A 27,603-nucleotide genomic window follows, 5' to 3' on the forward strand; every position below is an offset into this window, starting at 1 on the left:
GCTAAGAGTCCAGTGTCATATGATTGAACCGCTTTTAAGTGATCAGGTGGCAATGCACTCAGACTCACAGCTGAATATTTGGCACAGTTCATAATTCGTATGATAGCTGGACTCTTAAGTGGGTCATATAAAATTTCATCTTGTACTCATAATGAATTAATTTACTGATTCACTCAACCTGATCTATAGACCCCCCCCCCCTCCTCCTCCACGGAAAAGAACTTTCAGGGACACGGAAAGAGTGAATGTAACAGATTAAAAAGAAAGGCAACTGTCAGAAACTGCCTTAATAGTTACCTATCATTAAACTGCTGCCAAGTATTGATACTGATTGAGGCTAATTTAAATACCACAAATCAGGAAGAATGCAGCTACTCAGAAAGAAAAAAAAGTTGTTTTTATCAAACAATGGAAAATCCAGGATGGTTTCAGTTGTCTGAGACTGCAGATGTGTGTGTAAGTCTTGTGTGTGTGTGTGTGTGTGTGTGTGTGTGTGTGTGTATTGCTGACAAAGGCCTTTATGGCCGAAAGCTATAATTGTGTGAATCTTTTTGTTGTGCATATCGCAACTCAACATCTCCGCTAAATGTAAAGTTGTGTTTATTTACTTATATTAAATAACCCATTTTTACAGCCCGTGTTGCTGTTTAGTCTTCAGTCTGAAGGCTAGTTTGATACAGCTCTCCACACTATTCTGTTCAATGCAAGCCTCTTCATCTTTGCATAACAGCATAGCACATATTAGTAACAACAGATGGTAACCTATGTCCATATCAACCTGCCTACTGAAGCCAAGCCTTGGTCTCCCTTAATGTTTTTACCCCACACTTCCATAACCAAGTGACCATTCCTTAATGACTCAGGGTGTATCCTTTCAATAAATTGCTTATTTTAGTTAAGTTTTGCCATAACACTACATTCTCCCCAACTCATTGCAGTACCTCATCACTTACTTGACTAACCCATCTAATGTTCGGAATTCTTCTACAGCATCGCATTTTTTTTATTCTCTCCTTGCCCACTTTGCTTGTCAAGCTCCTACAGTGTGTTCATAACTTATTTGGATTTCCAGTTTCTGGCTTTATGTTTGATGGTAGCTTGGTTATAATATTTGCCCTAAAATACAAATCCCTCTCTGAAGACCAGGCAAAGAGGTGAGTCTGCACAGAAACTCTTTTGTGCCTTTTGTGGTAGTTGTGCTAATCACAGTTAATTTGAAGCTGGTTTTTATTATTAGCAACATGAGACATTACGAAGTAAATGTACTGGGAAGTAGGTGCATGTCTTCCAACATTTATACAATATTCTCAATGGTAGTTTTTGCTGAATAAATAATTTATTAATTGGAAGTGAAAGTATGTAAAATAAATGATCACCCTGGATTTCAAGTCAACTCGCTTACAGATACTTCCAACCAGAAGACCACGAAGGAATGGGATTTCTTGTAATTCTTTATATCTATATTATGTGAAATTCAAAACTCACATATCAATATCCCAAAGCAGTTCAATACAATTCTTTAAAATTCTCATGAACATCCACTTTAAAATTTTCCAAGAATTCTTAATTCACTGAAGTTAGGTCTGTGTTATGTCTGTGTGGTTGAACACACTTATCTAAAAGCTACATGACGAATTTTCATGGGGTTTTCACAGGTAACTTGAGTGTAGCTTGGGGTAACATACAGGATTTTATTTCATCAAAACTGGAATATGGGGACAAAGATGTCATAATTTAAAGTTTTATCTAAGATCACCTGTTCAACTTAGTAGTTCGGACATTTAATAATCACAGCGTAGCACATCTTAGGACCAACAGATGGCACTTTCAGCTTTGTAGCGTACCAAAGAACCAATAGACATTGCTGTCTTTCTAAAAAATAAAAATCCTCAGTGACAGACATTGCTGTAATTACCAGTTTTGTGTGTGCACCACTTCACTGTTCACATGAAGTGTGTGGCTGATTCATCCACTAGAAGCTACCTGGCCCGCTAAAATGGCAGCAGTTGCATGTCAGTCTGGAACTAGTGTCCGTACATTTCAGAGTGCAAGGCTCTGCTGGCCACTCTTGTATTGTACCTTGTTGTGTGTACTGCTTGAGCAGTGAAATACAGTGTTCTTGGGTTATAACAGATGTATTTTCAGAAGTTTTTCTCAGTGACAGAATTCAATCTTATCTTTACTAATAAAACTAACACTGAACTTACTTGGCTAGAGTATACAGATTTATTGATTTTGCTTGTGTATTAAGAACTTAAAGACATTGCTTTCCTCCTTACACTTTCTGCATTCAGAGAAAATTAGGTTTTAAGTGGCTCTTTGGAAATTCCTTCCAAAAGCAAACTCTGATTGAAAGCTTCATATATAATTTCACTCCTCAGAACCCTTCACTCACATAGGTTTAAAATTACTTCCCTCCAACAATCATCAAAGAAGCAGAAATTCTGACAGGAAGTGGCACAAGTGAGTGAGTTTTTATACCCTGAATCCCACGTATTCCTAACAAATTACCATTTTGCTTTAAACGTGTATTATTTCTGGTGAGCTTATGCCATGACCACAAACTAAGCACATGGAAAGACACTGCATGTTGCAGATGTGGACCTTAATGTCAATTGCTTTTCCTACAACCATCTCTACACAGCTCTTTTCTGTGTAAGTGAAGTAAACAAGCTCTTCGTTCATGTCGCCAATCCCACTACTTCAAACATTGTATAAAAAGAAGCTTTATAAATCCCCTAGGCTGTGGCTAAGCCATGTCTCCACAATATCCTTTCTTCCAGGAGTGCTAGTTCAGCAAGGTATGCAGGAAAGCTTCTGCGAAGTTTGGAAGGTAGGAGATGAGGTACTGGTAGAATTAAAGCTGTGAGGACGGGTCGTGAGTCATGCTTGGGTAGCTCAGTTGGTAGAGCACTTGCCCGCAAAAGGCAAAGGTCCTGAGTTCAGGTCTTGGTCCGGAACACAGTTTTAATCTGCCGGGAAGTTTCCTATCTGCGCACACTTCGCTGTAGAGTGAAAATTTCATTCTGGGAACAATAAATTCCACACACACGAAGTCTTGGATACAGTTATAAACAAATACCCAGGCAATGCCAGATTTCTCAGCGAGTTTAAATACAAAAATAGTCAAATATACGCTAATATATCTAAAAACAAAGATGATGTGACTTTCCAAACGAAAGCGCTGGCAGGTCGATAGACACACAAACAAACACAAACATACACACAAAATTCAAGCTTTCGCAACCAACGGTTGCTCCATCAGGAAAGAGGGAAGGAGAGGGAAAGACGGAAGGATGTGGGTTTTAAGGGAGAGGGTAAGGAGTCATTCCAATCCCAGGAGCGGAAAGACTTAACTTAGAGGGGAAAAAAGGACAGGTATACACTCGCGCACACACACATATCCATCCGCACATACACAGACACAAGCAGACATTTGTAAAGGCAAAGAGTTTGGGCAGAGATGTCAGTCGGGCAGAAGTAAAGAGGCAAAGATGTTGTTGAAAGACAGGTGAGGTATGAGCGGCGGCAAATTGAAATTAGCGGAGATTGAGGCCTGGCGGATAATGAGAAGAGAGGATATACTGAAGGGCAAGTTCCCATCTCCGGAGTTCTGACAGGTTGGTGTTAGTGGGAAGTATCCAGATATCCCTTAAAACCCACATCCTTTCGTCTTTCCCTCTCCTTCCCTCTTTCCTGATGAAGCAACCATTGGTTGCGAAAGCTTGAATTTTGTGTGTATGTTTGTGTTTGTTTGTGTGTCTATTGACCTGCCAGCGCTTTCGTTTGGTAAGTCACATCATCTTTGTTTTTAGATACATTTTTCCCACGTGGAATGTTTCCCTCTATTATATCCAAATATACGCTAATTGACACATATCTAATTATCATTCTTTATGAAAAATGCATGTGAACTGAGGGGAAATACAATAGTGGAGTATCTCCACAGGGAGAGAGTTAATAATACTTGTTATCTATGTGAGTTTGCAAACTTTACAGCATGCATTTTACTATTAGATGATGATAGCTGCTTTTACTTGTTATATTTTTAAAGAGTTACAGTGCACTGATTGACACTAGTGACTGTGGGATATCTAATTAGAAACAGGAAGACAAGCATTTTTTTTAAAAAAAATTAGTATTAGATACGTGTTAATTAGGATATATTTCACTAACTTCATATCCAAACTGTGTGCGTATCTGAACAAAAAAAAGAGGATTGAAATAAGGCTCAAACCAGTGACCCAATGGTTACCAGTCTCGAGCACTACTGATTGAGCAACACGGCCTGTCCAAAAATTGTCTTAACTTTAGTGACTTGAGTTGCTCACAAAAGAACAAAATCAATTTTCTTGAGAATTCTTGAGAGTTGCATTGGGCGGCTTGTGAGGAAGCAAGCACTTACTGGCAAGTCTAGTGTGGCAAGCAAGATACTGATTTTTCTCTGTTGCATGGCCAAGGTCAAGACAGGAGTGCCTAATGCATGCCAGGAACAGAGAAACAAAGAAATTGCATAATAATCTTATGTAAAATTAATCATCATCATCATCATTGTCGTCATCTTGAACCCCAGGCTGAATCTGTTTGGAACACAAACCTTGCCATCTAGTTCTATTATGCCACCATCTTTCTGTGTTCACTCTGGTCCCGACCTCCACACCTTTCAGCTGTCTATGCTTTGGTCTTCCTCTTGGTCATTTCCTCTGCATCTCCATTTTATGTATTGTCTTGGGAATCCTCTTATTTTCCATTCTCTTTAAGTGCCCATAACAAGTTGGTCTCCATGTTTCTACCTTTCTCTGTGATGGTTCCTCTTTCACTATTTCCCTTACCTTTTCATTCTTCATCCTATCTCTCTTCGTTTCTCCTATCCCACTTCTGTAGAACTCCTTTCACATGTCTGAAATCTTTTTACATCTCTTTTCTTCATAATCCATGTTTCAGACGCATAGATCAGTACTGGGTTGTAGCTACTTCTATAAATCACATCTTTGGTTTTTTTGTGGAACATCGTTATTTCAAACCAGTGTTCTAACACATCACAGGAATGCTTCTGCCTGTCTGCCTCTTCCTCTATCATACTTCCAAAAGTACTTATCATTCTCCACCTTCTTTAGTTGCTCACTTCCAACCCTTATTCCGCTAGTTGGTCTACCTTTCTATCTAGCTGTAACCAGGATCTCACATTTGTTTGCATTAAATTTCATTTCAGACTGTCTCACAGATACTTCCCAAGAATCTAGCTGTTCCTGAATCTCCTCCTCCCTGTTTCTCCAGATCATCAACCCTTCCATGAACACTACTGCTTTCATTTCGTCTTCTCCAGTTTTTACTGCCACCTTAGTCATAATCTCATCCAAGGCAACAATGAAGAGGAGAGAGATGACAACACACTGCCCTGTTTCCCACCATTAGTTTGCTGGAACCAATTTGTCCTTTCATTTCCAACTTTCACACAATTCAGATTTCACAATGGTGCTGCTGGAGCTACCTTATCTGCAAATGTGAGGCCAACAGTTGACCTCCCTGTTCTGAAGCTGTGCTGTTCCTCTTTCAATTTGTTCTCGACCCTTTTTTGGATTTCCGATTTAGCAAATGCTCAAAGTACTACTTCCACACTATCGTCAGTGTATCTTTGTTGTTAATCTCATTCCCACCACTATCTATCATTGTTGCATCCACTCTCAAACCTATTCTCTATCTTCCTCCACCATTTTTGTCCACCATTTTTGTCCATTCTTCCATCCACTTTCTTCTCTCACCAGCCACTGTCTCATTTGCCTATTTCTTCTTTTACTTATACTCCTCTCTTGCTAATTCAGTCCTTTCTCGGAACCACAGTCTGAAGGCCCTGTTCATCTTTCCCACAAATTCCTTGACTCTTCTAATCCACTGTGATGTCTCCTTCCCCCATTTTCTACCATTTGTAATTTCACATGCAGCTACTGCAGCTTCTACCATAGCACTTTTAAATTGTCCCCATTCCTCTTCTAGTGTTTCTAGTTCATCCCTTGGTAACCTTTACCATGTAATCTCCTGGCATTCTTCCTTGCATTCCTTCTCCTGCAGTTTATATACTCTAACCCTTCTTTTTTGGTACTCTGCCTTCTTCCATTCTTTCATGAACCTCATGTCATCACCAGTAGCCAGTAGTCACTATCCAATGCTTCTGCACTGGATTCCTGCTGTATTACATTACTCTGTAGCTCTCTTTCTTCCGCAACCATGGGTTACCTATCACTAAACCATTTCTCTTACAGAATTGCAGCAATCTCTTTCCTCCTTCACTTCTACTTTCCCATCCTTCTCCTCGCAGTACATTTTCATTCCTTTGTTTTTCTCTCCCTTCATATGCATTTAAGTCTCCCATGACTATTATACTTTGTCCATTCAACTGCTTTTGTTGTTCTTCCTCAAAGTCCTCCACCTCTTGAGATGCACAGCCCACTTGAGGGGCATACACCTGAACCACATTGTTACTTCTTCCCTTTGTAATTATTCTGATCTTCATTATCCTGTCACTCATCCTCTGTACCCCGTCATAATCCCATTGCTATCCTCTGTACCTTTTCTTTCACACCATCCCTCACAATAATCCCCACTCCCTTTCATTGTTTGTTTTGTTTTACAGCGCAAAAACAACTGGGGTCATTCACGCCCAGGTCAAAACTACAGAACACGAACACAGAGAGGAGTTAAAAAATGACTATATGTCAGTCCCAACTGATGTAAGAGAAGACAGCTAAAAACAGAGACATGGAGAAAGGGCTAATACAGAAGCAGAGGTCCAAACCTAAAAGTCAAATGGCCTGCACCATATTGCTTTGGCAGATAAAAAGTAAAACATGGTCGACAGCCCGCTCATAATTTGCTAAAATGGCCGATAACTCATGTGGCAAACCCAAGCTGGAGCGTAAATGGTTAAAAAATGGGCATTCCATCAGGAAGTGGTGGACAGTTAAAACTTGGGCACAATGTGTACAAACTGGTGGGGGAACGTCACTTAACAAATGATGGTGACTAAAAAGGCAATGCTCATTACGCAACCTAGTTAAAATGACCCCCTCCTGGCAGGAGGGCCGAGAAGAGGTCATCCAAGCCACAGGGAAAGGCTTAATAACCTGGATTGTATTCCCATGAAGGGAGGATCAATGGTGATGCCAAAGTGAGACCACCTCCTGAGAGACGGTAACACAGAGACCACTGGAGGCAATATAGGAACTAGTGGGCTGAGGTAAGAGGACTGCAGCCTTGGCAGCAGCGTCAGCAGTCCCATTTACTGGCAGACCGACACGACCAGAAACCCACATAAACATCACAGTGGCTCCACCAAAGGTGAGCAAGTGGCGGGTTTCCTGTTGCACTAAGGTATGGACGGTGTGCAGCACACACAGATATTGAAGGGCACTGAGAGAGTCAGAAAAGATAACGCAAGTGAAAAGTCTGTGTTGCCGGATGTACTCCATGACCCAATACTGGATCAAGAGCTCATCTACATCTACTGAGCAGTGTGCCGGAAGCCGATATCGAAAAATGTTGGCGCTAATGACGAAGGCACACCCGAAACCACAATCAGTCTGAGAACCATCAGTGTACACAAATGCACTATCGTGAAGTTCCATGTGAAGGTCGTCAAACTGAATGTGACAGAGTGACGCTGGAGTAGTGTCCTTACGAAGTGAATCAAGGCCAAGGTTAACACAGGCTATGTCACAAAGCCAAGGTGGTGAAGAGTTCACACCCAACAGGAAAGCTGCAGGTAGTGTGAAATTAAGCTGCCGGAACAAGTGCCGAAAGCAGGTTCCAGGAGGTACCAGAGAAGAGGGACACACTCCATACTGGCGATCAAGGGAATCATCGAAGAAGGTGGCATATGATGAGTGGCCACGCATGGCAGACAAAGGGTGTGCATACCTGCCGAGGTGAAAGTCACGGCGATAGGACAGTGGTAGTTCATCAACTTTGGCATTCAGACTCTCAACCGGGCTAGTGTAAAAGGTGCAACTGGCCTAACGGATGCCACAATGGTGGATAGTGTTGAGACAGCATAAGAGGGACAGACATGCAGATGCATAAGCAGAGCACCCATAGTCTAATTTCAAATGGAAAGGGAATGGTACAAATGGAAGAGGGTGGTTTGATCTGCACCCCAAGGAGTACCAGTGATGATGCGTAGGACATTGAGGAACCGCATACAGTGGGCTGCCAGGTAAGATACATGGGAGGAACAAGAGAGATTTCTATCAAGCATGCGCCCCAGGAATTTCGTAGTTTCAACAAACAGAAGAGCAACAGGCCCAAGATGCAAAGATGGTGGGAGAAACCAATTGCACCGCCAAAACTTCATACAGACGGTTTTACCAGTGGAAAAACGAAAGCCATTGTCAATGCTCCAGGAGTAAAGATGATCAAGACATCGTTAAAGACGCTGCTCAGTGAGACAGGTCCATGGAGAACTGCAACAGATGGCAAAATCATCAACGTAAAGGGAGCCAGAGATACCTGATAGGAGACAGGCCATTATAGGGTTAATGGTGATAAAAAAGAGGATGACACTCAGGACGGAACTCTGAGGCACACTGGTTTCCTGGATAAAGGTGTCCGACAAGGCAGAACCCACACACACCTTGAAAACTCAGTCTTTTAAAAATTCCTGAACAAAACAGGGAAGGCGGCCACGGAAGCCAAAGTCGTAAAAAGTACGGAGGATATCAGTTCTCCAGCAGGTCTCGTAGGCCATCTCCAAATTGAAAAACACAGCCACAGTGTGGGATTTCCACAGAAAACCATTCATGACATGGGTGGACAAAGTAACAAGATGGTCAACTGCAGAACGGCCTGCTCAAAATCCACAGTGTGCAGTTGTCAGTAAATTTCCAGACTCGAGCCACCATACCAGCCAGGCATGAATCATATGTTCCATCACCTTGCAAATACAGCTGGTGTGACAGATAGGGCAGTAGCTAGAAGGAAGGTTTTTGTCCCTACTGGGCTTCGGTATGGGTATGAAGGTGGTATCAAACCAACATACGGGAAATATACCCTCTGTCCAGATGGTTGTACATATTAAGCAGAAAGTTGTTGCTCTAAAGAGATAGGTGCTGCAACATCTGAATGTGGACAGCGTCTGGCCCTGGGGCGGAGGATCGGGGTGAACTGAGAGCATGATCTAGTTCCCTCATAGTAGCACTCATGATTCTGAGAAGAGGAGAGTATCACCCTAGCCTCCTCCACTTGTTTCCGGCAAAGGAAGACAGTGTGATAGTGGGAAGAGCTCGAAATTTCCAAAAAATGGTGGCCTAAGGCACTGGGGATAGCAATAGGGTCCACGATGACACTGTCTGCTACTGTCAAGCCGGAAATTGGTGAATGGATCTTGGTCCCAGAGAACCGTCAGAGATGGGCCCACACAACAGAGGAAGGGGTGGAACTGTTAAAAAGAACTAGTGAATGGAGTCCAACTAGCTTTTTTGCTATCTCGAAGAACGCAATGACACTTTACAGGCACCTGTCATTAATGAATACAGTTTGCCATCGTAGGATGACGGTTAAAAACATGGAGAGTGGCGTGGTAAAGAGGAAGTATAAGGAATGGAACATTCTGCAGCAGTGAGGATAACGTTTGTGAGATATTCCACCTGGTCGTCACAACTGGAGAAATCTAGTTCGCCAGGGACAAGTAAAGCTGTGTCAGACTTAGTATGCTGCCATTTGGCTGTGCACGCAGGTGGGGTAGGAGTCAGAAAATGGATAGCACATGGGAAAAGGTCACTCGAGCACATGTCAGAAAGAACGGACTACTCAAGATGATGGGCAATCTGGGCAGTGGAGAAGGATAGGTCCAAATGGGAATAGGTGTGCGAGAAGTCGGAAAGGAATTGGGGTGATCCAGTGTTAAGGCAGAAGAGGTTGAGTAAGATTTAAAAATATATGAATACAGGTATAAAATGTGACAACAGGTACTAGCAAATAGTGGAAGTACAGCAATGAAATGATATCATTTGTAAAAAACCTTTGCAGTACTTTGACCAGAATATTCACAAGCTCATGGGAGAAAGTGCAATGGTTCATGTGTGAAAGATGCACTCTATGAATTGTATGATTACTAAAATTTTACAACAAATTGAGCAAAAAATTGTAATGTATTTCATTGAAAATGTTTCAGGACGATGTTACTAATTACTATTTTAACCTTACAAGATCAATTAAATTTAGTCACACTGTCCCATTTCCCAGTCTGAATCATATCAGCCAAGAGGGCAGCTCTCTGACAGGTTCTGGGAGAACCCCAAAGGGAATGATGCGCATTAAAGTCACCGAGCAGCAGAAATGGGGGAGGTAGCTGCCGAGTAAGCTGAAGGAAGTCTGCCCTGGTCACACCGAATGATGGACAGACATAAAAGGTACAGAGGGAAAAAGTCTGGTGAGGAAGGAAAAGGCAAACTGCAACAGCCTGAAGGCAGGTAGTCAGGGGGATGGGTTGACTTTCTATGTCAACCATTATGGGCAGCATGACGCCCCCATGAGATGGAATGCCAATCTCAGGGGGAAGGTCAAAACGAACCAGGAAGAAATGTGAAAGCTCAACGTGGTTGTGAAGATGTAATTTTGTTTCCTGAAGGCAGAGTACAAGAGGACGCTGCAAAGCTAAAAGCACCTGTAAATCCTGTTTGTGGGACTGACGGCCATGTACGTTTCATTGGAGGAGAGTCACAATGAGGCAGAAATGAAGAGGTGTCACCTCAGCAGTTGCCAAGTGACAGCCTGCGAAGAGTTGCTGTTACAGGGCACAGAAGCTAGAGAATTCTGCTCAATGAGGTCAACAGAAACATTGGCTTGCTTGTGCTGTTGATCTGTGGAGTCCAACACAGAGCAACGGTTGGCGGTGCGCACTAGCGACACGATGGCCGGCAAGGCAACACCGTCAAAGACGAGCTTGAGGTGGCGATGGAGAAGATCGTTTGCCTTTGTTGGACTTCGAGCCTTTCAAGCTAGCAGGTGTTGTTTGGCTGGAGGGTCAAAGGAAGTGGTCATGGGAGTATTCCTTCTGTCCTTTCTGGCCTACTGGTTGTATAGCTGGTGGCTTTGCCCCTTGAGGTGAGAGTTTGATGGCTTGTTGCGCAGCTGGTCGAGGTGGATGGTGATGCTACCTAGACACTAGGCGATTTCACAACCTCCGAGCTGAATTTGAGGTCGCATGTCTGTGTGTCCATGTCCTTCATGTAGTGAGAGGTAACAAGAACAGAACTCTAAGTGCCAGACGGGAGAGGGCACGGTTTTCGACTAGCCAATAACTTGCGAGCAATTGGGTAAGGCACTTTTTCCTTTACCTGGATCTCCTGGACAGCCCGCTCATCAAGATACATGGGACAATCCCACGAGGCAGCGGCATGGCCACCACTGTAGTTGATACAGCGGGGAGAAGGAGGTGGACAATTGTCCTCATGCACATCCCTACCACAGGTTACACATTTAGCTGTGTGTCGACAAGACATTCTAGTGTGATTGAAATGATGACAATGGTAGCAACACATCGGGTTTGGAATGTACGGTCGGACTGTGATAACTTCATCGCCTGCTTTGATCTTGGACAGAAGCACCACTCTATCAAAGGTAAGAAAAAGAGTGCAGGTGGGCAGTAAGGAGGAAATCTACCTTCTTCATTACCTGATGGAGAGCAATGACACACTGGTCAGAGAGGTATGATTGGATTGCGGCCTAGGTCAGACTTTCGAGCAGCATAGTGTAAATATCATAATTTGAAGAATTCAGAGTTCTATGTGCCTCGACACGAACAGTACAGCTGTGGAGAAGCAGAGCGTGGCAAACAGTTGTTGTGCTTGAGAATCAGAAGTAGTCTCCAGAATCAAAGTGCCATTCCGTAAATGAGAGCAGGATTTCATAAGGCTGGCAATTGCATCAACACCTTTCTGAGTAATAAACGGATTTAACGTTGCGAAGGACTGACTGTCTTTTGTACGTGAAACCACAAGGAACTGGGATGCAGTTGGAAGGGTCTTTGAATCTTTAGATTCATTCTGCTTTCGTTTCGTAGACATTGATTGTGAAGATGATTGGCTCATTGTGAGAAAATCCCCCACGATTGCCAGCATCTCTGATGGTACCCCTTTCCAACTGGGTGCTCCCTTCACAAGGGGGTGCACCTGCCTTAGGTGATTGTTCACACCTCCCAAACACCTGACAGAGGGACCAGTCGGCAAATTGGAAAGGTAGCAGCCTGGCCTGTACCAGTGGGTAGGTGCGAACCCTACCTGTTGACCCGGGACTGGGAATTACACATTACCCAGTCATCTGTTATGTGTCAGATGCATGGGCCGGCCATCAGGTGTGCACAGTGAGGAAAATGAAAAAGAGGAACCTCAAACACCGAAGCGGAGAAACGAGAGGATAAGGGATACGAAGAAAGGAAAAGGGAACAAAAAATGTTCCCCCAAGGCAAAAGCTGAAAAGTGTGTCTATTGCAGTATTATCACTTGTTCTTCTTGAGCGTAAACATTTTTTATAATTTCTTTGTGCATTTTTATGGTTTAGTTGACAGTGGGTAAAATGTTATGTCAAAAACAAAGGTAATAAAAAATGGTGCCCTTTGGACATCAAAATTCAACAAACTAGTATGTGTTATAGATAATGTTTCACATAAAGATATTTTCTTTTACTTGATAAAAATCAAACAATGGAAACTCCAGGTACAATTATCAACAATGTAGGAAAAGACAGGTTGCTATTTACTGTAAAGAACAACACACGTCAAGTTATGGAGTGGCATGTGCATGAGATGTGCCTGCTTGAGTGTGTGAATAGTGTGTGTCTTGGTTTTACTGATGAAGGCTGTGGCTGAAAGCTTCATGTGCCTGATAGCAACTTGACATATTTCCTTTTACTTGCATATAACTGGTACTGCTCCCTTCCAATCACTATTTGTGGACTGAGAAAAGTGAACTCATATTTTGAAAACAATTTAGGCACTTCGCTCTATAGCACAAAAAAAAAACAAATGGCCTTTCCTGATTTTCAACAAACGGCCTTTCCTGACCATAGCACGAAAAAACAAATACCTTTTCCTGATTTTCAACGAATGGCCTTTCCTGACTGACATTATATGAATGTTAACTGTTCAGATCAATATTCTTTCATTTCTCTCCTTTTTTTATCTTTTCTTAATTTTCAAAGACTGTATTGTCCCAATGACACAAATTCGAATGAAGCAATAAATTGTTGTTAACTGATAAATAAATGACTCTCATTACTTCATTTTCAAACATTTGCTGATTTGTCATTCTTTCAAATGCACACCTCCAACCATGCATATAACCCTTGTTATAATTGCTATTTAATGCCTACACCTCTCTGAAAAAAACAGTTTATTCATATTCTTAGGTTGCCATGACATGTTAATTTGCCTTTTTGCTTGTTCTTTCTCCTCAATATGTTTCAACGAATGATTTACATGTAACAATCTGATAGAAATGTTTTAATTTCATGTGTACATAGCTGGGGATATATTTTAACCACATCCATGTATGAGCACTTGGATTAACACATGCACACAGTAACAAGAAGATATGTTCATACCTTTGTACCAAGCTCTGGGTAGTCCTGCAGTAGAGAAGCCATTGTAAATACTGTTGTTGACATCTCCCATACAACAGAGTGCCAGATACTTGGATTATTTTTTGCGTTACCGAGTGCATGGATAGCTCTCTGGTAGTAGCTCATAGCCTACAAAGAAGGAAATCAACCTTTTTAATAAATACTATAAATTCATAACTGTTACTGTATGGTATGGAAAGTTATGGCAGCCTATAAATAACTTTTGAGCAAATGTAACACCTTACAGAATAGTAGAAACATTGAGACATCAATAGGGACACAAAGATGAATGAAAACTTCACTAGCCTTAGGACAGACAAATCCTTTTTCATGGTAGAATACATATACATACAAACACCCCCCCCCCCCCCCCCCCACCACACACACACACACATATATACACATACACGCCAGAACGCTAGTGAAATTTCATTCATTTTTAGAGTGTCTGTTGATGACTCTTCATGGTAAAGCATTACTACAGATTTTGCAGATAATGTGCTGTTACAGAAACAAACACTCTGGCCAAATAAAGCAGAAATTGCAGTCTGAAAAACGAGAGTTAAAGCAGTTTGTCTCTTTCGGTATCATATCAGGAATTGCTTCATTGTCTGTCAACATCACAGGTCTCTTCCACAAAATAACGCACACTGATGATGAAGACAGTAAAAAAATACCTATAGTAAATCAAACAGTATAAGTATGCAGCCACATATCACGAACAGTTTAGGAAATTAAATGAAAACCAACACAAAGTTAATCAATCATCACTGAATTAAAATTCCTTTCATTGCAGCTTCAATTTTTGGTTGGCTGACTGATTAATTGATTGATTCAACCAAAAGAATTGACAAAATAGGCCACCCTGATTCCTCAAACCCCTACTTGTAGTGTAACGTACCATTTTGATGAAGAGGTGTGTTGTATTAGCATTTTTTAAGCAACAAATGATGATTACCAAAGTTTATTTTCATAATGTATTAAATAATCTACTGTTTGGATGTATGTTTCATTTATGCACAGGTGTCACGAGATGGAGGGACGCAGCACATCTGCAAGCCGGGACGACTATAATCATCATGCCACACTAACGGTACCTGCTGGTCGGCGGTTTATTCTATTTTGTCTGGGCCTGCCTTGCCCAACTTTTATTTCAAGAGTTGGACTTGTAGTCTTTTAACTTCCAGCAGTAAATGCAGACTTTGAGAAAAGAAGTTTGCTCAGAACAGATTGGCGAGTGTACTGAAATACGATGGTTATCCAGAAAGTAATAGACGTTTTGGTCTATCGTGTTGATATGTAGGGCTACAGCCACCATCTTAGTACCACAACATTCCTACACTTGGTACACATCCAGCGGTGGAAGCGTATCGCCTGTGTGTCTCTGCTGCTTTACTTTTTGTGACGTGAAAAAAAAGTGTGCTGCAATAGAAAATCCCGCCACTTGTGACTTGTGTTCTGTGATTAGGTTTCTTTGTCAAAAAATCTGCAAACCAACTGCCATTTATCGTGACCTTTGTGATGTGTATGTAAAAGGAATAACCAGTAAAAACGAGAGGCAATGCTGCACTGACTTTGAAAATGGCCATATGAATGTTCACGATGAGGATCACAGTGACAGGCCTAGCCTTGTGACTGATGAAATGGAGACAAAAATTAATGACAAAATTGGTGAAAATTGTTACTTCATGATTATGGAACTTTCGCAACATTTACCCCAAATCACCCTGAATTTGGTGCATGAAATTGTGACAGAGAAGTTTGGTTACCACATGTTTTTTGATAAAGTGGGTTCCCAAAATTGTAATAGAGATTGGCTGCAGCACTGACCTTCCTATAAGATTACGGGAGAAATGGTAACAGAGTTATCAATTGTATCGTAACTGGATACAATACTTGGATGAAGCATGTCAACTGTAAAACAAAAAGCCAGTTGATGGAATGGGGATACACAAACTCCTTCAAGAAACAAAGGAAGCATTTGCAAATGGAATGCTGTCGAGAAATATCTGGCTACTGTGTTTTGGGACTCTAAGGGAGTGATTCCCATTGGTTTCCTCAGACGTGGTACAACTATTAACTTGGACACATATTGTCAAACACTAACAAATTAAGACGGGTGATACAAAACAAGTGTTGGGGAAAACTTAGCACAAAAGGTTTGTTTTTTTTCACAACGCATGTCCATAAATGGCCAATCGTACCCGAGAGCTCATATGGGGTTTTGGACGGGGGACGTTTCATCACCCGCCACAAAGCCCAGATTTGGCTCCAAGCAACAACCACCTCTTTCCAGCAATGAAGACACAGCTCGTTGCACAGCACTTTTATACTGATGCCAAACAGCACACTGATCGAAATCAGCAGTTGCAATCGCAGGTGGCAGGTTTCTACAGAGACAGTATTGAAAAACTTGTTCCGTGATACTATAAGTGCCGCAATCTGAATGGGTATTATGTAGAAAAATAGCTTGAGAGTGTACCTTTAAAAAGTGTGTAATAAAATTTAGTTTTTCCATATTATTAACTTTTTATTTCAAAACATCTGTTACATTCTGGATAGCCCTACATTATCAATCCAACCAGCCTATTGCATCCGACATTTCCATCTGGAAATAGCATGAGGTGCAAAACAATTGTGCATTTAAAGTACATGAACCATCTGTATAATAGTTGGTAATACTATGAACATGTCCATCTTGATTTTATAATCAAATCACTGAACCTTTGTGTGTTCCTAATGTTTGCAGGTTACTGTGAATAATTTGCATATTATTGAATAACTAACTGTATGTATCTATTGACATTTCAATTAGGTACATTTGGCTATTAAATAAATAAATAAATAAAGATGCTGAAACCTGTTCACAACACCACACATGCGGATTTTTGATTGGGGTATACTAACTTATTTGTTAGTACAAAATTATACACATTTTATGAGAACATTTACAGCTTACTTGTTATCAGGTGCAACACAAAATTCAGGAAATAAATAAATTTTTATACATTTAAAAAATCAGAATTTATTAGTACTTCAATTGCCTAGGAGTCTGCAGTTATCCAACAGCTACAAATCAAAGGCATTAACAGTATTCAAGCAATGCAAAATCATTCTAACACCCATATGAAGAGGAATATTGTTGACTCTACAGGGTAACAAAATCACATTGCTTCAAGGTAGATGCAAGAAATGCAACAGGTACAGTTACAATTGTCAAAACCTTTTAATATCTGAGTTTAGACTTCAGCAAAGGGGTCACCAACATGGTACTATACAGCATCATTGTATTTAGGAGAGAAAATATTTAATGTTTATGTCACTTGTGTAAGAAATAACCTGATATTGTGGGAGTGATGTGTGTGCAGATGTCAGCAATAGGAGATCTACAAACCACCAAGCAATTCTCAACACTTCTTTCGTGGTTAAACACCTAGGGAAGAAACACTTCCTTTTTTATGGATGTCAATGATTGTTGCCTTGAAGCACAGTTAGTGGACAACGCGCTAACAATGTGAAATTACCACTAATTACAGGGCCAGGAGTATTGCCACACTGGATTTCTATAAAACAATGGAATTTGTATGAAAGATATACTACAGCTACATTAATCTGAAACTTCCTGACAGATCAAAACTCTGTGCCAGACTGAGACTCGAACTTGGGACCTTTGCCTTTCGTGGGCAAATTCTCTACCAACTGAGCTACCAAAGCACGACTCAGAACTCGTCCTCACAGCTTCAATTCTGCCAGTACCTCATCTCCTACCTTCCGAATTGCGCAGAAGCTCTCTTGCGAACCTTGCAGAATTAGCACTCCTGGAAGAGAGGACAATGCAGAGACACGGCTTCGCCACAGCCTGAGTCATGGTTGGGTAGCTCAGTTGGTAGAGCACTTGCCCGCAAAAGGCAAATGTCCCGAGTATGAGTTTCGGTCCGGCACACAGTTTTGATCTGTCAGGAAGTTTCATATCAGCACACACTCCACCACAGAGCGAAAAGTTCATTCTGGAAACATTCTCCAGGCTGTGGCGAGCCATGTCTCTGCAACATCCTTTCTTCCAGGAGTGCTAGTTCTGGTAGGTTTGCAGGAGAGCTTCTGTGAAGTTTGGAAGGTAGGAGACGAGGCACTGGCACAACTGAAGCTGTGGGGATGGAGCCTGAGTTGTGCTTGGGTAGCTCAGTTGGTAGAGCACTTGCCCACAAAGGGCAAAGGTCCTGAGTTCGAGTCTCGGTCTGGCAGACAGTTTGATCTGTCAGGAAGTTTCATACCAGCTCACACTCTGCTGCAGAGTGAAAATTTCTTTCTGGATACATTAATCTGTCCCATCACTACTGCTGAGATGAAGATGCAATTCTTGAAGAGTGGAAATAATATCACTGAATGCATATCATAAAGCTGTCAAGAATGTTGGCTATTCCCCGTACCAAAGTTTAAAATATTGGAGCACTGTAACTCTGTCACTTCCTCAGTCCTTCTGCTATACACGTCACAAAAGCAGTATTAACATATCTTTACATCTTCATAAGAATATTTCAGTATATCTTTAGATGATATTAAAGTAGATGAAAATATCTCCATTATATAATGTGTACACTGTCTGATGTCTGAATTGCTTTAACCAGTAACTACTTTTCAACACAAAGAAAAACTGACAGGTATAAACAATATGACACAAGACAGCATCACTAATTACATTTTAATATGAATCTCCCTGGTCTCTTCCCTCGATAGTACCTGTCCTTCAACTATTCCATCACCGCACCTACTAGTCTTCTTCCCCTTCTATACTTTTCTGCTCCTCTTGTCCTCCCACCCCAAATCTTGTAACTGCACCTAGTATCTCACCCCTGGCCCACCAGGCTGCCATAAGCAGCACTACTCCCTCCCCCAACCTTACCCTGCTATACCTCCCCTTCATCACCCAGTGCCGCCTCCTCAAGTGCAGTCACAGTCTGCAGTCTGACCAAAGTGGGCCACAGGCAGTGATATTATGTGTGCGAGTTGTGCTTTTGATTGTTTGATTGTGTGTGTGTGTGTGTGTGTGTGTGTGTGTGTGTGTGTGTGTGTGTGTGTGTGTGTGTGTGTGAGTGACTGCGCGCGCGCTTTACACTTCAGAAGGAGGCCTCAACATCTCTATATGGTGATAGCAATATATTCTTTTTGTCATATTGTCATTATTCCTTCATGGAATTTCTATTGTTCTGTTTTCCCTAATGGCTTTTCTTCCATCTCACAACCCTGTGCTGTTTTCGTTTGTCACTATCTTCTAACACATTACTTTACTCCATTTGTGTCCTTTTCTTTCTCATCTTTCCTCTCTTTTACCAGTCGCCTTTCAAACTGCATACATTGTATCTACTGTCTCATCCATGCACAACACACAGCTATGCAATTGTGTGGATTGTTGATGCAGAAAGCATCTCATGTCCCACATTATTCCTTCCAATAAATTAATCCTAGAGCTAAAAATTGAGAATAATTCCTCCCTCATTCTAGCATATTTTTGCATGTCATTTCGTACCTTCCTGTGCCACACGAACTTGTTAAGCCTCAACCTTATCCACCTTGAGCCCTGCAACCCCCATTACTGTCTTTTTATTTGTTTTTCTCTTTGTTCTCATTGTGTTTCGACAGTGATGTCAGTTCAGTTTTACCTTTCACTATCAATCCTACTACTTCTAGTTTCAGTTTTTTTCCCCATACTTCATGGCTCTGTCTTTTTTGTGATTTTTCACATATAATTCTGTGTATTTTACATATCATGTGTATTTTTATGCAGTTTACATATTTTTACTTATTTTTATACCCCACTACGGATCCCTGCTCCTTCCATCTGAGACAATACAGAAAAGTTTCTCTATTCCTTGCCAGAACCCAGTCTGCCCAAATGGCCTGATCATCAAATTACGCATCTCAGGCTGTAACCCATCCTTCCACAGTGACCTCCATCTGTTCTAATTCCAAAAGTCCACAGCCTTTATCAAAATAGTCATGTAAAGCCGTGTAAATCAGACCCAAACCTCCTCGAAATACTTCTTTTCCATCCATAAAATTCTCCTCTTCTACAGTCCCAAATTCTTTTCATTCCATCTCTCACACTGAAATCCCTGCCCTCCAGGAAATACAGCACAACAGCACCCCAAAAAACACTCCAAGCTGTTCACCACCTACTCCTGTCATGGGATCCCATATCCACCATCTCTGAAAGAGCCTCCTAACCTTGCCCACAAACCCTCATGGCCACCAGCCTTGCCTTTCAGACATACTACATTTACCACATCCTCAGAAACTCCCTCCCACCATCGAACAGAATCCAGAACCTAAACCAAAACACAGTCATGAACATTTCCTTCAAATGCCTTAGTAGCACAGAAGTATCAATCCTTTCCCCACTCCAAAATTCAACCATGCAGAACTTGCTAAAGACCCCTTCTTCTCCTCCCACTCCCTACAGTGGGATCACTTTTTCACACCCTACCAATCACACTCAACCAAAACCAATATTGAACCCTGCCTGACTTATTCCTCTATCCAGTCATGATCCATCCCCACTAACTCTAAATCACCCCCCGTTAAAATTCCAGAATTTCTTAATGTCAAACCCTGCTTCACTACCTTTCCCCAGATCCCTCAAAATAGAAATTATCCTTAGATCTAAAGAAAGAACCGTAAGCTACCACATAAAAACTGACCCTGACCTTATAATCCTAGCTGCAGGCAAAAGCTGCACCACTGTGGTCTGGACAGGATTACCTCGTGGATGGTCTACACCAGCTTTCAGATTCATCCACCAACAAATCCTGCCACAGTGACCCCATTCCAGAAATCCAGCACAACCACCAGTCTCTGCTCAAATCCTTAGGCCCATTCCAGAACTCCTCCCCAGAGTCCATCTCTCCCCTTACCCCTACCACGCCCTGCATTCCTATCTTCTACATGCTCCCTAAAGTCCATAATCCCGACTACCCAGGCCATCCCATTATGTCCAGTTACTGTACCCTCCTGCCCCCCTGCCCAGAGTATCTCTGCCCTTGTGGAGCAACCCCTTCAGCCTATTGCCCATAACCTACCCTCCTGCATAAAAAGACACCAATGATTTCCTCCACCAATCTGCTGCACTTCCTGTTCCTTTACAATTAAGTGCCCTCATCATCACTATCCATCTCTCTCTCTACCTTAACGTACCAAATGACCATGGCCTTGTCACTACTAAGTGTTTCCCCAATGCCCGACAGACTCCAAACCTTCAGCCTCCTTCATGCTCACCATGACCAACTATATGCCCAGCCACAATTACTTTTCCTTACTTACAATAACTTTACAACAAATCCATGGTACAGTAAGAAGCATCCACAGGACACCATACTATGCCAACCTATTTTTGGGCCAACTAGAGGAATCCTATCAGATCATGCAGAGTGCCAAATGCATCACCTGGTTCAGATTCATTGATGACATCTTCATGATCTGGACCAATGGTGAAGCTACCCTATCCACGTTCCTCCAGAGCCTCAACACCTCCCCCATTTGCTTCACCTGGTCTTCCTCAACCCAACAAGTCATCTTCCTCAATGCTTACCTACACCTCAAGAATGACTACATCAGTACCTCTGCCCATATCAAACTACCAGCCACCAACAATACCTCTACTTCAATAGTTGCCACCCATTTCATGCCAAAAAATCCCTTGTATAGTGGTCACTGCATCTGTAGTGATGAGCAGTACCTCTCAAAATATACCAACGGTCTCAGTGAGGGTTTCACAGACAAAATTCCCTCCCAACCTTGTACAGGAGCAGATCTCCTGTGACTTGATGTCCCAACACCTACACCTCGCACATGCCCACTGTCTGCCCACAAAGGTCTAAGTACCAACCAGGACTGGAGCAACTGACTTACATCCTCCACCAGGACTTTGACTACCCCTTGTTGTGCCTTGAACTGAGGAATGTCATCCTCACCCCTCCCACAGTGGTATTCCTCCAGTCACCAAACCTACACAATATCCTCACAGTGCATAGATGCAAAACTTGTCCCCATACTACCACCTTTGGTAACCTGAGATACCAGCAGTAACAGAACATGCTCTGGACTACAAACATCAAATTGCACTTGACAAAACATCTATTATTATTAAAATGGCAAATGGGTTCTGGAATACCATATAAAAGATGCGATCAAAATAATAATTTCTGAAATCAGCCTCAATAAATGTGGTGGTCTTCCGTTAGGCATAGCTTGGGACCTGGCCATCAGAAGGCTGAAACGGGTGCTGCAGCCTTGCAACCAAAACATTACTTTATGTGACTCTGGACTGGGCAATAGGGAGATCACACACACAGTAGTGTAGTTATATACGCATGACAGCAGCACCTACATAATAATCACCACTTGACAATGGCCAAGGAGAACTTGGTTTTATACCACTTGAAAAGGCTGGAACCTCATGATATTTTATTGGTATACATTACCATGAAACATGCATTAGGACATTGTGAAGTTACCCCAGTAAACACTAAAGATCTGAGATTACTTTATTTTATGACATGGAACTTTGTATCACATTTCCCAACTACTTTGATATTTGCACAGTATACAAAAAAAATGACATGAGACTTTGTGGGCCTAGATGGGTGCAAGTCTAACTTTGATGCACAGCTGGTATAAGACTTTCACATTATCACACATTTATTGCATATGAATGCAACTCAATACTTAAGAGAAATGAAAATATTTGGAAGCAGCTGGCATAAAGATGAACACCACTATCAAATTCAGAAATTAAATACAACTGTTGTTCATCAACAAAGGTACTCACTTTGCGGACTACAAAGCCAAGCTATAATTCATGGAGGAAGAATTGTTTTCTGTGTGTAAGGAAATTTTTAAAATATAGTATTTTTGTCAAAGTTCAAGATAGAATGAGCTTAAAGATTTGTTTATACACTGTCTTTCTAAGAGATAAGTTCAAAATCAGCTTAGATGTATATGACCCAAGGCCCACATGAGATAATTTAACCTCTTTGGGAATGTTTCTGTGAGGCAAGATCTAAAAAAGTACCAGGATATTTTTTGAAAAAATAACTTTGTTGACAAATCTGTCCTAGAGATGGGTTACTATTGATTCTTAAGATGAGTACACTGTTAATAGATTTCCATGGAAGAAAGAAACTCAACAAAGGCACCAATTCTGTATAGTAAATATAACAATGCATGGAATGCATTTAATATGGAACAATGGATGAGTGTGAGTTTTAAAATGATGGAAGGCTAACACGGTATTGCTCATTTTGGAAAGGCAGAGAAATAACTGTGATTTTATGAGGGTTATATATGTAATTTAGAAACATTCAGTAATACATACTACACACAGAAACTTTATATAGCGTAATTTAAAATCAGATTATGCTTGCCTAGTAGCGTGCAGGTCCCAATGATATTTATTGGATAACTAACAAAACAACAAGAATTGCTCCAGTTTCATTTTAATTACATTATACTGTGGTTCTGTCACAGACTGGGCCTTTATCAGGTAATCAACAGTGATTTCTACCTCACTATTTTCATCTAAACCATGAAAATGTAGAGGAGATTCTATTTTTTAAAATATTAAATGATCCTGCATTTTTTATTGTAAGCAATCACAATGACCATTCCGTACTGCTAGATCTACCTGAAAAGAGGTTCCAAAGTAAACTGAGTTGTTGTTGATATACCAGTGTACTTTTTGATGCAACCTGATGGCCATCAGGCTGACGTGATAGCATACCGATATTTGCTACAGTTCTGCATGTGACCATAAAGGTGTGTAACTAATCAGACACATAATGTATTGCTGTGTTGTCAGCTTTAATGTGAGGGCTTGCATACCATATTCAAGAAGGACAATATTAATCAAATCTTAATATGTTATGTTCTTCCCAATTCTTATTTCACTTCCAATATTTCCTGATGTCAAGATTCCTTATTTTTTCCATAGTTGCCCTTTTAAATATCTTGTGGTAATTCTCACAATATTTTTAAGTATTTTAAATGCATACTGCACTCAAAATGATGTACTTTTCATGACTGCTCCCTTGCAACTGATACTAGTGTACTTATTTTAATAGTAATGCAGTAGACAAGTACTTCTTATTTCAACAGTTTAAACATTTTAAGCAAACCTTTTATCAAGCAGAGAAAGTTGGACTTAAATTTTGTGTCTGTTGTTTGTCACCTTGGGATTGGGTTTTACTTGTAAACAAACCAGTTTTTCTTCCCACAGCGATACGAAAATCCGAAGTCCAGATACTGTCAACTTAGTATTGCCATATGTCCTGTTTCCTTATGCCAGGTGTTGTACAATAAACAGGAGCAAAAATGTTCAAAATTTTGCTTCATTGCTGAGTTACTGGATGTTTTAATATGATTTTTTCCATGTATGCTGATGACTGCATTTACACACACCCCATAAGGACAAAAAAGGTGGCTGGATTGATACTAGTGGAATGTTTGCAGAACACCATCTGCACAATAATAACACACACTGCTATGGCACATAAGACAGATGTAGCAGCCCACATGGGACGGAATATCTGCTGCTGCAGAATTTCACCACTTGCCAGTCACATCACTTACAGCAAGCCAGACACTGCAAAGTGATAGCCGCAGTGCCATGGGCCACGAGAATCACTTGGGCAGAATCAGAATCTGCAACTAAAGCCAAGAGAGATCAAATATTTATGAAAATTTAAGATAACATGATTACTGAGGTACTCCCAGCATGAGTGAGCAATGTTTGGATACGATGAAACATGTCTAATATACTCACTGATCGTATAAAGATAAATATGTAATTCAATTACTATTTAATTGTTAGTTTGTACAAAAAATGAAGTGAATGACCGATATCAATGAGGCATCGATAGCCACAAACATTATAATTCCTTACAAGATGTGACAAATGATACTGTTCCCACGCTCATTTCATGAAGAAGAAAGTATTAATATCATTACTCATTGGTATCACATGAATTAAGCCGCATGATTGCCTTACGTTATTGTAAAGAGTGATACTAACATTAAGAAAAATAGAACAGTATGCAAACTGCTTTAGTAAGTACTACTCTAAAATGTCAACAATACCAGACTACTTTGTTTTACTATATTTTAGCACAATATGCAGTTACAATGGCCGAAGATAACATCAAAATACAATAATGAAATTAACAAAATTATATACACAAAGAGAGATGCCAGACTGAAGAGTAATGAGGGTGCTATGAAAATTGAGCTGCAATGTACTGCTGATTCTATTAACATGAGTTACTCGCATTCTCGTGTGTATATTATAAATGTTGTCGATGAAATATTCATACTAAAATGCAACATCCTTGGCGACCATCAACACTTCAAGCCCTGCTGTATTGCAGGCTAAATGCGAAACAACCATGTCAACTGTGGTGCACATTTTCCAAGCACCAACATTACAGTGTAACCAGTGCCACATTGACTCTGTTCAAACAAATTTCAGGTTTGCAGCTGGTCGTCGTTCAATACATCCCATATTTCACAAATGGGTCACCTGCCAGTCATCCTTCGGTGAGCCATCAAAGACTTACGAAGGCGTCCTCCCTTCCACAACATTACAGCATGCTGTGAGTATTCTGTGCATGTGTCAAATTCAAGCTGACAGGTGTACAATACTTCCCGGTGAGCACCCTTGCTGGTATAACTGCAGTACTCAGCTATCCTGTGCCTTACAGCTAACTGCAGCCACTGATGCACTCTGTTGTCTTCGATTAGAGCAAATCATGGAGATGACGGGGTTCCACACACTGTCCAACTGGTAGCTGGGGGTTCCGCACACTGTCCAACTGGTAGCTGGGGATTCCACACACTGTCCAACTGGTAGCCGCTATCATGGTTCATCAGATTTTGCATCAGGCATATTTCCACGGATTCTTTAATAATGAAGACCCAAAAAGATGTTTTTGTGGTCAGAATCAATGTTTTCTCACAATGAAATACAGAGTTCAGCAATATGGGACTAGCTTCGTTGCAAAAGACACATGCAACCTAGATGTTCAGCACAGTGTCCTTTAACAGTGCCTGCAGTCTGACCTATGTCACATGTAGCACATTGGCAGTGAATTTTGTAAATTCTGGCCTTCTGCAATAAACAGTCACCATTCATTGACCTCAGAAGGTCTGCAATTTTAGATGGTGGATGGTAAACCACTTTCACCTGAAATTTACGGAGGATTCTTGCTATTTTAAATAAAGTGCTGCCCATAACAAGAAGTAACACTAAAGCTTTTGCCAGCATGTTCTCCTCTTTATCCACTTCCTGTTTCTTAGTTTGGACTGAATGTGGCTTGTGGTCTGCTAGGCAGAACTTCCATTTCTCCAGAACACTGTATTTAGGTGGACGAACTCTAGCACACTATCTAGATCTGAAACTGTGTGAGCACTGTGTACGAGTGTTTTAAGCATGCTCATAGTTTACGTAAGGTGATGACAACTTGAGATTTGCAAATACCAATCAGTATGAGCGGACTTACAATAAACTGAATGCCCCATAGAACCATCATTCTTCCATCTGACCAAGACATCCAAGAACTGCAGACAACCATCCTTCTCTATCTCCACAGTGAATCGAATGAATGGAGTTGAGATGAAGAAGAAATTCCATTAATTTATCTTTTCCTTGAGGTCACACTATGTAAGTGTCACCCGCATACCAGCAAAATAAAGCTGGTTTAAGGGCAGTTGTTTCAAACACTCTCTCCTCAAAATTCTCCGTTTGGCCACCAAGGTAGACAGAGGGCTGCACAAGGTGAGTTAGTCTGTTCAAAATATTCTCGACTGAACATAAAATAGGTTGAGGAAATCATGTAGTGAAACAGTAATGTCCACTGAAACTTACTGCCCATTAGAGCCAAAGAACCTGCCAGAGGAACCTTTGTAAAAAGTATACCACACTGAAGCTAACTAAACAGTCTGAACTGCTTAGACAGAGAGCCCCCATCTATTGATAAAAGTCAGCTGATTTACAGCTGGTCCCAGCAAAGAAACAAGATGTTTTGGTAATCATATGATGGAGCTCCTATGTTGCTCACTATTGGACGTAATGTAACACTTTCTTTATAAATTTTTGGAATGCCACACAGTACTGTTGGCATACAACCATGTTGTCTTAACCTCTTGATGATCTCTTGAGCTAAGGAGGAGGAACTTAGGAGTGTAGAAATTTTCCGCAGCGCACATCCTGTAGAGTTGTAATCAATCTTCCTGTAGGTATACAGATAGAATCACTTAGTAGATCATACATCTGATCATTATATCCACTAAGAGGTGAAGAAACAATTATGTTACCTTTGTCAGCATTCAGTACCACTACATCAAAGTCCTCTTGAAGATTTTGTAGAGCAGTCTTTTCTGCAGAGGTCAAGTTACTACACTGAGGAGAAACTTTAAAAAACAATACAGCAAGTTCTCCTTCTTATTTCTTCTGCAGCACCCAAAAGAAGGTGTCTTGTGGCTTTTCAACACCACTCACAAAATTTATTAAAGGCAATGCTCTATGTGTGGGTGCAAAATTAAGTCCCATGCTTAATACAGACAGCGCTGCATCATTGAAATTATTCTCTTCAAAGTTGACAATGGGACCTCTTGTGACAATTGCTGGGGCAACATACAATCAAATTTTGACATCTGTCAAAAACTTGCATCCTTATGCATCCAATCAAACTTTGCCAGTCACTCCATCAACCCAGTCTCATGATACAGGAGAAATATGCGTTGTAAACTATGAATGTAACTGACACAATTCTTCTGAAATGGCATCTAGTCCATCTTGCACAGTAAATCTTCTTTTTGACAATAGCATGACTAGCCTTGTCATTAATCTTCCATGCACCAGCAATTAATATGTGAGCACTCAACAAGTAACACAATACTTTTTTTCTTGGCCAATTTTGATTAAAAAATGCAGAATTTGTTGTGGGA

General features: G+C 41.0%; 1 protein-coding gene across 1 annotated transcript in view; it reads right to left on the minus strand.

Moving 5' to 3' along the window:
* The window catches only part of LOC124604130 (erythroid differentiation-related factor 1), a 235,027-nt gene that overhangs the window by 47,041 nt on the left and 160,383 nt on the right, over positions 1–27,603 (minus strand). The window contains exon 15 of the mRNA XM_047136452.1: positions 13,594–13,740. Coding sequence (XP_046992408.1) covers positions 13,594–13,740 — 147 coding nt within the window. The remainder of the gene's footprint in view (positions 1–13,593; positions 13,741–27,603) is intronic.

This window comes from Schistocerca americana, chromosome 1, assembly GCF_021461395.2.
Source record: "Schistocerca americana isolate TAMUIC-IGC-003095 chromosome 1, iqSchAmer2.1, whole genome shotgun sequence".
Classification (NCBI taxonomy): Eukaryota; Metazoa; Arthropoda; class Insecta; order Orthoptera; family Acrididae; genus Schistocerca; species Schistocerca americana.